The following is a 15,758-nucleotide window of genomic DNA, read 5'->3' as shown; positions in this document are numbered from 1 at the left end:
TTTTTTCTTTTTGCTTATGTGGTGCTGAGGAATCGAACCCAGGGCCTCATGCATGCAAGGCAAGCGCTCTACCACTGAGCCACCTTCTCAGCCCACAAAAACATTTTTTATTTGTGAGATTCAAAATGTCTGGAAGTCACTAATAGCACAAGATGAACAGAACCAAGGTCACAGGTCTGCTTTCTGGATGAGATGGCATTCTGCCTAAGTCCACATGGCTTAGCCATATAGACAAAAAGTCTTAAACTTCTTTAAGTTTTTCCATTTTCCTAGAGTTTCTGTCAACTTCAAGTTCATGCTTTCTTTCTCTTTCTCTCCTTCTCTCTTTCTTTTTTTGTAGTTGTTGGTCTTGAGGCTTGAATCAGGGCCTAGGGCTCTTTCGCTCAAGGCTAGCACTCTACCACTTTGAGCCACAGCACCTTTTCTGGTTTTCTGGTGTATAATCAAAGATGAGTCTCATGGACTTTCCTGCTGGGGTTGGTTTTGAACTGTGATCCTTAAATCTCAGCCTCCTGAGTAGCTAGGATTACAGATGTGAGCCACCAAAACCCACCCAGCTTTTTCTCTTCTTTTCCTTCTCATGTCCCTTGTTTAGCCAATTACTTTTTGTAATAAACCTTCCTAGATGTCTCCCCTTTCCAACTAACTGATAAAACAGAAACTCTTCATTAAGTTGTTTATATGTTTGTTTTAAACCTACGACACAAAGTTGCTTTTCGACACAAAGTTGCTTTTTTTTCCCTAATACTAGACTTTGAAGTCAGCTGAAACCTGACATACTCTACCACTTGAACCAAATCTCCAGCCAACAAAAAGCTTCTAAAGATCAGAGACAATATTTCATGTACATATACAGTTCTTATGGCAAGTACTAGGCCTGGCACACAGTGAGTATTCATTAAACATTTGCTGAAATCATAAAATGTATATAGCAATACATAACTGTCACAATTGTAGAATTAAATAACTCAAAGTACATGTATACAAAGCACTAATCACTTCAAGGCTATTTACAAAGTGATAACAATGAAGTAAAATGTCTTAATAGTTCAACATTATGCAGAACTATACAACCAAAGTAACAAAAAAAAAACCTTTGCAAAATGCCAACTTAACCTTTTCATTTGTAAACCTCTGCATCTGCCAGGTTAAAAAGAAAGGAAAGGAAATTCTGTAGCTATCATCTGGCTAGCCAATTAAAACAGATGCTGTGAGCAAAAGGTCTCCCTATTGGAACCCAGAAGCATCTGTGTGTTTATGGTAAGCCAAGCAGGATACCGCATTTTTTCAATGAAATTTAAGTCCCTATAAATAGGAAAATCAAGTCCCTATAAATAGGAGCTGTCTACTTACCAAAGTAATGCCAAGAAAAATTCCACAACTTTTCTAACACTGACCTTGCCTCAAGGAAATAGTAATAAAAGCCAACACTAAAGCTATATAGATATTTAAAAAGTGAAAATAAGCAAGCCACAGCAGCTCAAGCCTATATTCCTAGCTACTTGGGAAGCAGAGTTCAGGAGATCACAGTTTGAGACCAGCCCAGACATAAAATTTCTCAGGAACCACCTTACCCAGTGGCTGGGTGCAGTGGTACACACCTATCCTCTCTGCACACATAGGTTACAGTCCAAGCCAACCAGGAATATCTCAAAAACAACAAATACTGGGCTGGGAAGGTGGCTCAGTGGTAGAGTGCTTGCCTCACATGCATGAGGCCCTGGGTCCGATTCCTCAGCACCACGTAAGTAGAAAAAGTTGGAAGTGGAGCTGTGGCTCAAGTGGTAGAGTGCTAGCCTACCTCAACTGAAGAGTTGAGGGACAGCGCCTAGGCCCAGAGTTCAGGCCCCATGAACCACTTCCACAAAAAAAAAAAAAAAAAAAAAAAACTAAAGTAGAGCTGTGGCTCAAGTGGTAGAGCACTAGTCTTGGAGAGAGGGGAGGAGGGGAGACACAGGAACAGTGCCCAGGCCCTGCATTCAAGCCCCAGGATTGGCACCAAAGAAAAAAGGGGGAGGAGGGAGAAAGAAAAAGAAAAAAAGTGAAAAAGGGAGGAAAAAAGAAAGAAAAAAAGTAAGCACACACTAAAATCAAGATCTTCCATGTTTCTGCCTCCTGAGTAGCTAGGATTACAGGAATAAGCTCGTATGCAGTTTGTAGCCACGTTTTGGTCATTGGTTTCTAATTTAGTTACTTAAGATTATATAACTTAATCTGCATCTTGAGTGTGCTGCTCAAAAGTTATCAATTGAACATGTTGACCGAGGCCGGACAGATTATGCAAAAATAGTCATGGGAATCAAAAGCCAGAAAATAAGAATAAATATATTGATAAATAACTTGGTTGGGAGCACACATGACTTTTTCTTTAGTCTCACACTTGCCACTGAGCTATAGCATATAGTAGAAAGACAAAACCTCTGACTTTGCCCAGATGATTAATATGCCCTGAGAATTAAGCAACATTACTTTTTTGGGGGAGGGGGGCTGTCCTGGGGCTTGAACTTAGGCCTGGGCACTTATCTCTCAGTTTGTCTTTGCTCAAGACTAGCACTCTACCACTTGAGCCACAGCACCACTTCCAGTTTTTTTCTGTTTATGTAATACAGAGAAATCAAACCTGGGCTTCATGCTTGCTAGGCAAGCACTCTATCACTAAGCCACATTCCCAGCCCAACATTTTATTTTATACTGTCTCTGAGCCAGACTGATGTCAAACCACCACAGCAAGAAGAATGATCAATTTAACAGGTGCTCAGAGAAGAGGACTTATCTAAAGAAATCTTAAGTCCCCTGCCCTACTTTAGTGTGTGTGTGCGCGAGTGCGCGCACATGTGTGCGTGCGTGCATGCGTGCGTGTGTGTGTGTGTGTGTGTGTGTGTCCCTGATGTTAGAAATTTCATTGTGTTCCTCTCAACGCCCACACTCTACCTTCTGTATGCTCTGTTCTGTGCTCTGCTTTCTGCCCTGCTTGCTAAATAAAAGTCTGCAAGTCTCTATCTCATATATCAGTCTGAAATTCCTTTCTACATTGGAGACAAGGACCACAGGGGTCAGGCCTCCCTCAGTAATCTTGGTTCCTCACCTACGGCCAATGACATGTCAACAATACTAAATCTTCTCTTGGGCTCAAGGCTAGCTATCTACCACTTGAGCCACAATGCCGCTTCCAGCCTCATGCATGCGAGGCATGAGCCACCTTCCCAGCCCCTAACTCTTCTAAATTAGTACAGTGCAAAACTATTTTCTGGCTTGGCACCAGTGGCTCATGCCTGTTATCCTAGCCACTCAGGAGGCTGAGATGTGAGGATCCCGGTTCAAAGCCAGCCTGGAACCTGGGCAGAAAAGCCTCCATGAAACTCTTATCTCCACTTAACAACTCAAAAACCAGAAGTGGCGCTGTGGCTCAAGTGGTAAAGGGCTAGCCTTGAGTACATAGATTCAGGGATAGTGCCCTGAATCAAGCCCCGCAACCAACAACAACAAAAATCCAAATGACCTGTCACTTTGTATAAAATAGTACCAACCTAAAAATGCCAAGAATGTCTTTTTATTTTGAGAAGGAGTTTTCTATGTAGCCAAGATTGATATCTTACTCCCAATTCTGTCTCATCTTCTCAAATGCTGGGATTACGCACAATGCCTGTATTTATATTTCTTTTCTTGGGAGATGGTATGGGGTTGAACTTATGACCTCTTATTTACTAGACAGATATTCTAACACTTGAGCCATACCCCCAGCTTCCACGCATTACTGATAAAGAGTTAATGCTAATTCATTTAGATTCAAATCTATAGCACACAAAATGTGATAAATTATTAGCACTTTTGGCTTAAATTCAAATAAAGGGAAAAAAAACCAATTTTTTTTGGTCAGTCATGGGCCCCGAATTCTGGTCCTGGGCACTGTCCTTCAGCTCTTCAGCTCAAGGCTAATGCTCTACCACTTGAGCTATAGCACCACTTCTAGCTTTTTCTGCTTACGTGGTGCTGAGGAATCAAACCCAGGGCCCCATGCATGCAAGACAAGCACTCTTCAACTGAGCCACCTTCCCATCCCAGAAAAAAAAAAAGTTCATAGAATCATTTAGCTTGGATTTTATTGGAGTTTTGTCTGCCATTGTAAAATAAAAGTATAATGTAGGTCAAAATCAATAGCAATATAAAGAGTGTACATTTTCTTAAAAGGAGGAGAGATTAAATTGATCCCAAAATTCATAAGAAAAGGGTTAAGAGATGAAAACGAAGAAGATTTATTCTATAAGGTATTAAGAAATTTTAAAGCTGTGATAGTTAGAACATTGCTATTGTTTTAAAATCTATTTATTTTATATTTATATTACTTATACAATAGAACAATGAAACAGATTAAATCCAGACTCAGACCCATATGTATGAGAACTGGATTCAGAAATAATACAGAGGTAGCATTACAAATCAGTGATGAGAAAAATAAATGATATTGAGACAACTGGTTATACATATGGAAAAGATAAAATTAACTTCATAATTCACACCAAACACAAAAATAAATTTCAGATGAATTAATCACTGAAATATGCCAAGCAAAATTTAAAACAGTTTAGAAGAAAATCTTTATGACTTCAGAGTAAGGAAAGATTTCTTGAAAAACATTGTAACTATACTAAAACTCAAATTATAACTATAATAAAACCTATTCTAAGACAACAAATATTTAAAAAATCATCATCTGGAAGAAGTTATTTATGATGATTAAAGGGTCAGAATCTAAAGCATTCCTTACTCCACTACCCACAAATAGAAAAACTACACAATAAAAAAATACGAACTTCCCAACCAAAATAGGCAAAAAATAGACAATGATAATGTATTAAGAAATGTCTAAGGGCTGGGAATGTAGCCTAGTGATAAGAGTGCTTGCCTAGCATACAGGAAGCCCTGGGTTTGATTCCTCAGTACCACATAAATAGAAAAGCCAAAAGTGGTACTGTGGTAGAGTACTAGCCTTGAGCAAAAGAAGCTCAAGGACAGTGCTCAGACCCTGAGTTCAAGCCCTAGGACTGGCAAAAAAAAAAAAGAGGGCTGGAAAGGTGGCTCAGTGGTAGAGCGCTTGCCTTGCATGACTGAGGCCCTGGGTTCAATTCCCCAACCCCACATAAGCAAAAAGAAAAAAGCCGGAAGTGGTGCTATGGCTCAAGTGGTAGAGCGCTAGCCTTGAGCTGAAGAGCTGAGGGACAGCGCCCAAGCCCAGAGTTCAAGCCCATGGCCGACCAAAAAAAAAAAAAAAAGAAATGTGACTGATATGAAAAATAATCAATTTCACTAGTTATCTTTTTTTTCAATTGGTTTTAGGGCTTGAACTCAGGACCTGGGTGCTGTTCCTGAGCCTCTTTGTTCTCAAGGCTTAGCACCCTACCATTTGAACCACAACACCACTTCCAGTTTTTGAGTAGTTAATTGGATAAGAGTCCCACAAAGACTTTTCTACCCTGACCTTAGACCACAAACCTCAGATCTCAGCCTCCTGAGTAGCTCGGATTTTGGTGTGAGCCACTGGTCCCCCGGCATATTTCACTAGCTATCAAGAGGACAAAATGGATATATCATTTTACACCTATTATACTGCAGTAGTTAAAATATTTGTAATATTAAGGGCTGGGAAGGTGGCTCAGTGGTAGAGCGCTTGCCTTGCATGCCTGAGGCCCTGGGTTCGATTCCTCAGCACCACATAAGCAAAAAGAAAAAACCAGAAGTGGTGTTATGGCTCAAGTGGTAGAGCGCTAGCCTTGAGCTGAAGAACTTAGGGACAGCACCCAGGTCCAGAGTTCAGGCCCCACAACCAGACCCCCCCCCAAAAAAATTGTAATATTAAGTATTGGGTAGGATATGAGTATTGGGTACTCACTTATATGTTGCTAGTGAGAGTATAAACTAATATAACTTGGCATGAGCCACCAGCGCCCAGCAAAAATTAAAACTTTTGATAGCGAGGTCCAAAAAGTTCTAGGGAAGGTAAATATAGTTTTCTTTATATTTTTGCAACTAAGTTAGTGAATGAGGTAACAGTATCAAAGTGACTTGAGTTCAAATCCTAGTTATGTTTCTTGCTGGCTATGAACTTGGCCGGTTACTAAATACATACATACAACAAAGACAATACTACCTATCTTGCAGGGTTGTTTAATCAGGATTAAATGAGATATATTTGTAGTCAAGCAAATGGTACTCAAAGTGTATTGATAAGTACTGGTTAAGGGGAGGAAAGGGTCTGCTAAAAGCACGCTCAAGGGCTATTTCTAACCCAGTTGATATTTAACCTTTTATCAATGACTTCAATGTAAACACAGATATCAGGATTATTAAATTTATGGATAAAACAAAACTGGGAGGGCTACATTTCCTAACATGAAAGATTTTCAACAAGTAGTAGACATGCCCTGGCCTAAGCAAACAGAAAAAAAGAATGAATTGTTAAAGGATATGTTATGCACTTATGTTTAACAAAAAAAAAAGTCCAATACCTAGATATGATATGGAGATGGTGATTTTAAAAAAACATGCAGGCTGGGCATTGATGACTCACACCTATAATCCTAGCTACTCAGGAGACTGACAACTAAGGATGGAGGTTCAAAGACAGCCTGGTTAGGAAGGTCTCTGAGATTTTATTTTTTTTTTTTTGTCGGTCTTGGGGCCTAAACTCTGGGCCTGGGCACTGTCCCTCAGTTCTTCAGCTCAAGGTTAAAGCTCTACCACTTGGGCCATAGAGCCACTTCCAGCTTTTTCTGCTTATGTGGTGATGAGAACTTGAACCCAGGACCGCATGCATGCAAGGCAAGCATTCTACCACTGAGCCACCTTCCTAGCCGGGTCTATGAGATTCGTATCTCCAATTAATAACTAAAAAGCCAGAAGTGGATCTGTGGCTCAAGTGGTAGAGCGATAGATAGCCTTGAGCAAAAAGATCAGGGAAGAGCTAGGAGGAGGACACAGAAACAGAAAGAAACAGGGGAAAACATACAATAGAGGGGCCCATCAGCTGTACTGGATATTGATGAAAATGAACTAAGCAACTCAAGGGCAGCGATGGAAGGAGGGAATGAGAGGGAAAGAGGGAACAGCTTATACTAAACAAAAGGGAAGAAATGTACATATCACCTGATATGGAAGAAATCGTTGTATCGTCAAAGCTAAGAGAATTCACAAACTTTTTGTTATTGTTGGTGGTGGTGGTGGTCCTGGGGCCAGAACTCTGGGCCTGGGCACTGTTCCTCAACTATTCAGCTCAAGGCTAGCACCCTACCACTTGAGCCATAGTGTCACTTCCAGCTTTTTCTGCTTATGTGGTGATGAGGAATTGAACCCAGGGCCTGATACATTCGAGGCAAGCACTCTACCACTGAGCCGCCTTCCCAGCCCAAAAATTCACAGACTTTATAGACCACAATAATGACAATTTGCCTAATGAATTTTAGAATGTGTTTGTGACTTTAAGTATCTCACAATACTGTGAAATTTGTGACCACTTAATATGTAACCGTTTAATCACAACAAAAAAAATTTTTTTTTTTTTTTGTTGGTCATGGGGCCTGAACTCTGGGCCTGGGCGCTGTCCCTGAGCTCTTCAGCTCAAGGCTAGCACTCTACCACTTGAGCCACAGCACCACTTCCAGCTTTTTCTGCTTATGTGGTGCTGAGGAATTGAATTCAGGGCCTCATGCGTGCGAGGCAAGCACTCTACCACTGAGCAACCTTCCCAGCCCCAATCACAACAAAAAATTTTTTAAAAAAGTAAAAGGTAAGGGCTGGGAAGGTGGCTCAGTGTAGAGCGCTTGCCTTGCATGCCTGAGACCCTGGGTTCGATTCCTCAGCACCAGATAAGCAAAAAGAAAAAAGCCGGAAGTGGAGCTGTGGCTCAAGTGGTAGAGTGCTAGCCTTGAGCTGAAGAGCTGAGGGACAGCGCCCAAGCCGAGAGTTCAGGCCCCACGACCAGACCCCCCCCCAAAAAAAAAAGAATTAAAAAAAATAAAAGATAAAACAAGCAAACAAACAAAAAAGAGCAGGGACAGCACCCAGACTCTGAGTTCAAGCCCCAAGCCCAACCAACATGAAAACAAAAGAGACCATGAAGGTTTTGTCTACAAACTCCATATGAATGTGATTTGCTTGAGAATACAAGCTAAAACAATTTTAGTCTGTATTAACAATGGTAGTGGCCAGCTCAAGAGACTAATAATTCAAGGACATTTTTGTGGATCTCCATGTTCCATTCTGGGCTCATTTTTAAAAAGAGACTGAAGCCAGGCACCAGTGGCTCACACCTGTAATCCTAGCTACTCAGGAGGCTGAGTTCTGAGGATCGAAGTTCAAAGCCAGCCCGGGTAGGAAAGTGCGTGAGACTCTTATCTCCAATAAAAACCACTAGAAAACCAGAAGTGGCACATTGGCTTAAGCAGTAGAGCGCTCGCCTTGAGCTGAAGAGTGCAGGGACAGCGCCCAAGCCCAGAGTTCAAGCCCCATGACCGACAGAAAAAAAAAAAAAAACAAGACTGACAAAGCAGAACATTTTCAGTGAAGATAACCTAAAGTTTAACTTGAAAACTCAATTTAGGAGAAGCCAGACATTCGTGGTTCACACCTGTAATGCTATATACTAGAGAGGCTGAGGCAATAGTTTGGATGTTAAATATCCCAAAAGGTCCATATATTAAAGGCTTGGTACCCAAGTCAGAAATAGTGGGGGTGTTGTGGACCTTTAGGTAGGACCTTAGGTTGTCTGGGACATGTTCTCAAAGGGAATGGGGGACCAGATTCTGTCTTTTGTTCCCTAGGTGGAGAGATAAGACAGTTTTGTTCTACTATACCTTTCTAGCATAGTGTGCTGCTGCATTATAACACAGCCAAAAATCTCAGACTGGATTTTCCAAAATGTGAGAGAAAACAAGCCTTTGCTCTTTACAAGTTTATTATCTCAAGTATTTTGTTATTATGATGGAAAGCTAATAAAATTCTGTTACCTAGGTATTCAAAAGACTCAACCAGGCATGGTAACATAGGCCTGTGATTTCAGCACCCAGAAAGGTGAAGAAGAAGGATTGAGGCAGTGAGTTCAAGACTGACCTGGGCTATATATAAAGACTTTATCAAAATATAAACAGCTGGGCACCAGAGGCTCATGCCTGTAACCCTAACTACTCAGGAGGCTGAGACCTGAGGATTGCGGTTCAAAGCCAGCCTGAGCAGGAAAGTCCATGAGTCCTGAGTATGTTTCGAAGCAGGTGATATTCAAGAGGGGGTGGGGGGGAGACTTGAAAATACAGATGAAACCAGCCTTAGATAAAAGAGGGAGACTATGGGGGGAAAAGGAAGAGAAAATAGCTAATCTAGACAGATGACCTTTAAAGTCTCTTTTGACTCTAGAATCCTATATTTGCATATACACATAATTGTATGCAAATAAATTCCACTATTCTGGTAGAGGTGAGTCAAGCACATATTTAACACCAGAAAACCAAAAGTAGATCTGTAGCTCAAATGGTAGAGTGCTAGCCTTGAGCTGAAAAGCTGAGGGACAGAGCTCAGGCCCAGAGCTCAAACCCCACGACTGACCAAAAGAAAGAAAAGAAAAGAAAACCCTATTACTACTACTAAGGAGGCTATGATCTGAGATTATGGCTCCATGTCAGCCTGGGCAAGAACTTCTGTGAGATTCATATCCAATTAACCACCAGAAAGCCAGAAGTGGAGCTGTGGCTCCAGGAGTAGAGTACTAGCCTTGAGCAAAAAGTTCAGGGACAGTGCCCATTCTCAGAGTTCAAGCCCTAATAGTGGCACATGCTTATGTGTATGCGCGCGCATGCGCGCACACACACACACACATACAAAATACATACATACATATATATATATATCTGTATATAGAGAGAAAGAGAGCGAGAAAGGTATGCACCTGTAGACTCAGCTACTTGGGAGACTGAGGTAGAAGGATCACTTGAGCAAAGAAACTAAAAAAGAGAAAGAAACAACTATGTTCCTAGATCCAGATAATAATTTGTTAATAACTACACTGGGCTTGGCTTTCACGTAAAGTCAAGTCTATTGGTCAGGGTAAATAAAAACACTAATATACATCAAATGGAAAAAAAGACAAATCTCTAAGGGGAGAATATAGTTTTTCAAATATAAATAACAAAGAATCCTGATCTATAGTGTAAGGCCAGAAGAGGCTTCTCCGAGGGATCTCTAAGTAGGAGGTAAATGGTTGGGGACATAATAATGAAAGGAAACAGTTCAAAGACCTTGTAGGTTCAAGAATGGAAAGGCTTATATAACCTGAGTGCAGATGGTAAGAGAGTGAGTGAAAAGAAGCAGGGACAAAACCACAAAGAGCCTTGGAAGCCTTGTTAAGTGTGTGATCACCTACCCAAAGTAATGGGATGCTGCTAAGGAGGGGTTTAAGTGCCAAGGGACATGGGAAGGAACACAAGTGTGGAGAGTGGATGGAAGTGGGCTAGGTGTCAAAAGGAGACTATTTGGAGGCTTCCTGCAGTAGTCTAGACCAGGAAGGGAAAAGAAGGTGAAAATGAAGATGTAGAGAGGCGGACTGGGGATGTAACTCAGAGGGCCAGTGCTGACCGTGGTACGAGGCTGTGGTTGGTTTCCAGTCCCTGCACCACAAACAAACAAAAAGGAAAGGTAGACTTATCAGAGTTTTTTTTTTTTTTTGGTCCGGTCGTGGGGCTTGAACTCTGGGCCTGGGCACTGTCCCTCAGCTCTTCAGCTCAAGGCTAGCGCTCTACCACTTGAGCCACAGTGCCACTTCTGGCTTTTTTTTCTTTTTGCTTATGTGGTGCTGAGAAATCAAACCCAGGGCCTCATGCATGCAAGTCAAGCGCTCTACCACTGAGCCACCTTCCCAGCCCTTATCAGAGCTTTTTAAGAGGGCAAAATAACAGGTGACTGGGTCAGTAGATGTTTTTTAGCATTTAGGTATAGTTTAAAGCAACAATCCTCCCATCCTGACCTTTTTTGGGGGGAGAGGGGCCTTTTTTTTGGTGTGTATGAGGGGACAGAACTCAGTGATGAATTTTACCAGGGAGCAGAAGACATGGAAAGAAATGTAAATAAAGGGTAAACCAGCTCCCCTACCCAAGGTTTCCAGCCTATGTAACTGGATGGGTGATGGTGCCATTCAGTGAAAAAAGATGCAGGAAAAGTACCAGTTAGGTGGCAAAGATCATGGGTTCGGATCTGAACCAGCAGAGTTTAAGGGACCTTGGTATTGAATAAGCAATTTAGTGTATTTATGTGGAACTGAAATGACAGGTCTGGTGGGGGGGGGGATAAAATAATGAGATTTACTGTTATACTCATAGCTCCATAGCTATGGATTTAGAGGGAATTGCCTAAGGAGAAAATAAGAGTGAGAAGAAAGACTTGGAGGAATAGCAACATTGAATGACAGGGTAGAGGAGGGTGAGTCTGCAAAAGCCAAGGGGGAGTCCAAACAAAAGCAAGGCATCACAGAAGCCATGGGAAGTGCCCTCCACTAAAGAGGCAGTCTAATACTGCCAAATATTAAGCAGACTGGTGGAAGAGTGGGGGAGGGGGGATAAAGTTAGAGACTCATTTCCCTGGGACGATAAAGAGCCCATCTGAATCACACTGCAGTGGGCTGAGTATGGGAAACACGGAAGCTAATATAGATGACTACCTCAGAATTTCTAGTTATAAAGTGGAGACAGAAAAGGTGACAGATGTGGGGGTGGACAGAAGGTTTGTTTTAAGATAGGAGAAGCCTGAGTATGTTTCGAAGCAGCTGATATACAGGACGGGGAGGGGGGGACTTGGAAGTACAGATGAACCAGCCTTAGATAAAAGGGGGAGGCTATGGGGGGAAAGGAAGAGAAAATAGCTAATCTAGACAGATGACCTTTAAAGTCTCTTCTGACTATGATCTACAATTGTCATTTGCATATATGCGTATATGCATAATTGTATGCAAATGCATCCCACTATTCTGGTAGAGGTGAGTCAAGCACATCTTTAGCCCCTAATGACGCAGCTAATGTCCCCAGGCTTACGATCAGCGTGATCACAGGGCAGGTTGCATCCCTGGGAGCTTTTAGCTCAATACATACTGCAATACAGCCCTCGGTCAGCCCTATCGCCAAACCCATCCTACCCCGCGATCCCAGAAGCTAAAAGAGGAAGTAAAATTTAAAGCTCCTGAAACTATAGCATATTCTGGCTGCATTCAAAGCGAATGGTACTTTTATTATCCATCTGCATCCCAAGCGAAAGCCGTTTCCGCAGAGACTCGACAGCTCGCAGGTCTGGGGTGAAACCCCGCGTCCCCTTTCACAAGACCTTCCATTTATGAAGAACTAGAAATGGACCTGGGGGTCCTGCACCGCTCGCCCCGACTGCAGGCGCCCGGACCCCCGCCGCTGTTCCGCCCGCGCCACCTCGTCGGTTCCCCCCTGACCCCGGGGGGCGCGGAGAAACCCCCGAGGCTAGAAGCGCGGGGTGGGAGGTCCACGATCCTGCGGCGGCCCGAGGACCAGGAAACAAGCCCCCGGGAGGAACCGCACGGGACGACTGGGGTGGGGGGGAGGCGACACCGGTGCCCCCCGGGTCAGCTTCGAGGGGGACGGAGTTTCTGAGGAGAGCTAATCCCCCGGCCAGGGCTCCCCCTCCGTCAGCCTCAAGCCCCGCGTTGCCCTGCCGGTGCCTCACTGCCAGCCCTCACGCCCCCTCCTCTGGGGCCGCCTGGACCTCCCAGTGCCGGGCCGCGAGCCCGGCGTTCGGCTCCTCGAGCCAGGGCTTTCCCTCCCGGCCGGCACTCACCCGGCCCGCCATCTTTGCGGACACGTCCGGCTCGCCAGCAGCAGCTTCAGTCCGCGCGCGCACCCGCTGGAGGCCGCCAGCCCGCCCCGGCGCAGGCACGCAGCCGCCGTGAGGACGCGAGCGCTCCCGGCCGCGTCCCCGCCTCCCCTCCTGTCATGCGCGTGCGCGTGTGCCCGCGGGGGCGGCGGCGCCATGTTGGGTGGAGGCTGCGGAACGGCCGCAAGGTGACTGCGTTCCAGGGGTGCGCGTGCCCGCGTGATGCTCGCTCTAGATCCTCTGTTGCGAATTTGTAGCCAGGTTTTCCATGCTTTGTTTTTGGTTTTGTTTTGTCTTGTGCTTGTTTTGTCTTGGTTTTGTTTTGTCCTGGGCTTGAACTCAGAGCCTGGACACTGTCCTTGAGCTTTTTAAACTTTCCTGCCTAGGCTGGTTTATGACCTGGATTCTCAGATCTCAGCCTCCTGAGCAGAGCAGGTAGGATTACAGGCGTGAGCCACAGGCGCCCAGCGTCTTTGATGCTTGTAATCACCACCCTCCCTGCCAGATGCAGTTCTCTTTTTAAAGCCTTCCCGCTTTATTATCAGACCTATGTATGTGTGAATGCCCTGAGACACCCCCCCAACCCCCACCATCCTCCCAAGAACAGTCAGTAGCAAGTACCCGGTTCTGAATTAAAATGCTACATGAAGTCAGGCTTTTCTTTGTAGGCCCACCTGTTTTCCTAATTCCTGAAGTTGTCAATGTTCTTCAGCTCAAGGCAAATGCTCTACCACTTAAGCCACAGCGCCACTTCCGGTTTTCTGGTGGTTAATTGGAGATAAGAGTCTCACAGACTTTCCTGCCCTGGCTGGTTTTGAACCGTGATCCTCAGGTCTCAGCCTCCTGAATAGCTAGGATTACAGGCGTGAGCCACCAGTGCCCGGCTTGCTGGTTATTTTTGAAGATGGATTTTGATGGGAGTTCTGTCTGGGCTGGTTTTGAACTGTGATCCTCTGCATCTCAGCCTCCTGAGTGCCTAGAAGTGTGTGTGTGTGTGTGTGTGTGTGTGTGTGTTTGTGTGTGTGTGGTGAAGGTGGTGGGTACTAAGGTTCCCACTCAGGACCTCAGGCTTTCTGACCAAGTCCTCTACAACCTAACCACATCTCTAGCTCCCAGCATACCATTTCTTCAGTGGAAATCTCAGAACGTCAAGCACCCTGCACAAAGAAAAACTTCTGCCAATTTAGTTTTCTGATAAACATCAGAAAAGCTCCCATGCTTTGAATTTTCCCAAGATGATAAGAATTTATAGGTTTATCTTTCATTTCTCATATCTAATTGCAGGGTGGGGGGAGATTTTTTTTTTTCAATATGGGGGTAGGACGGGGATTGAGAAGCAGGAGTTGAAGATAGAGGAGGGAACGGAAGAAGTCATGTCAGGTTCATAAGGTCTCATGCTGAACCTGAGAATCCCATTGCTTCATTGGACATACAAGATTTGAATTAAATTACAGATGAATCAGAAGGATCATCAGGAAAGATTGAAACCCAGTTGATCTGTTCACTTGCAAAAGCTATAACAACTAATGGAGAGTCTGGAGTTCAGGTCTATATCTGTCACTCACCTAGTGTCCATCACCCCTTTCTGAGCCTCTATGTCCCTATTTGTAAAGTGAGAGATAAAATTAGATAAGGTTAAGGGTCACAACTTAGTTTATTGTTGTTCTTTTCATTTCAGCATATAAATCAAGAGATTTTGCCTAAATGACAAGATCTAGACGATGACCCTGGCTCCCTATGTAATGATCAGATATTGCTGATCATTGATTGGAGACTAATGCAAAAATGTTGATGTACCACCAGTCTGTTTGTCTTGTTTTATTAGGTATGTAGCTTGCAAATGGAAATTATTTCAATCTCCCAACAATATGGAATGTTTTATCATATTGGGAGGGTAGGCCTGGTGGAAAAGGTCCAGCATACCAGCTTATGTACATTTCTACCCAGAAAGTCTCTTTATATCCACTCCATAAGCATTAAAATGAAATAAAATGTGCACAGCTCTTGAATATCTCCTAGCCACATTGCAGGCAGACATAGCTCTTAATTATAAGGAGCTTAGCATCCAGCAGGAGGGAAAGGACAGACCTTGTTCCACATTGCCCCTGTGTATCTGTAGCCCATCTGTGCTGTGTTCTGATACTCAAGGTCATATTAGAAACACAGTCTGATCATTCTGCATCATCTCCTTCACAGTCCTTTCAGTGATTGCTCATAGGCAACAAATAGTTTTGCTGCCTCCAGTTCATGCTGATTATAGCTTCTCCCCACCCCCACCCAGTATGTGCAACCTTGGCCGAGAAGTGAATGCAGAACCCTGGTTCAATCAATCAGACACACTCTCCAAAACAACTAACTGCAGTCTCACTGTCCTGAGGAATAAAGACAGAAGCAATCGGAGCTCATTTGGTATAGCGATGACACTCTGAAGAAATACCTGTGACTTTTCTAGATCCCCAGAGTTGACTTCATTTCTGTCTTCTACAAAATCTCATTGTCCCTTTGTCCTAATGTCTCTTCCTTATATGTAAAATAAAACAGAAAAAAAAATTCACTTAGCTCTTCAGCTCTTCCCTGAAATCCCCAGTGTGCTTTCCTTTTATCAAGAGAAAAAAGAAAAGATATATAAGACATTAATAGTATGCTTTAAATTTATCCTAAGTTGCAAATGGCCAACATGGTTTTCTACAAGCTGGAGGGCTTCTTATGAAAACAGGAAGAGAATTAGAGTCAGAGAGGAAACAGGCCTGAAAGATGAAGAGAGATGATAACACACTGAAATGGAACTAGTAGGATGAGCTGGGAATGTGGCTTAGTGGTAGAGTGCTTGCCTCACATGCATCAAGCCCTTGGTTCGATTCCTCAGTACACATACTCAGAAAAAGCCAAAA

At 43.6% G+C, this 15,758-nt stretch overlaps 1 protein-coding gene across 1 annotated transcript in view; it reads right to left on the bottom strand.

Moving 5' to 3' along the window:
- Nsf (N-ethylmaleimide-sensitive factor) overlaps positions 1–12,908 on the bottom strand; it is a 149,410-nt gene extending 136,502 nt beyond the window's left edge. The window contains exon 1 of the mRNA XM_013033300.1: positions 12,832–12,908. Within this exon, the coding sequence (XP_012888754.1) occupies positions 12,832–12,843 (12 nt within the window). The 5' untranslated portion in view covers positions 12,844–12,908. The remainder of the gene's footprint in view (positions 1–12,831) is intronic.
- Between the last annotated feature and the right edge of the window lie 2,850 nt (positions 12,909–15,758).

This window comes from Dipodomys ordii, unplaced genomic scaffold (assembly GCF_000151885.1).
Source record: "Dipodomys ordii isolate 6190 unplaced genomic scaffold, Dord_2.0 Scaffold165, whole genome shotgun sequence".
NCBI classification, from domain to species: domain Eukaryota; kingdom Metazoa; phylum Chordata; class Mammalia; order Rodentia; family Heteromyidae; genus Dipodomys; species Dipodomys ordii.
This window is presented reverse-complemented; position numbering and strand designations above follow the sequence as displayed.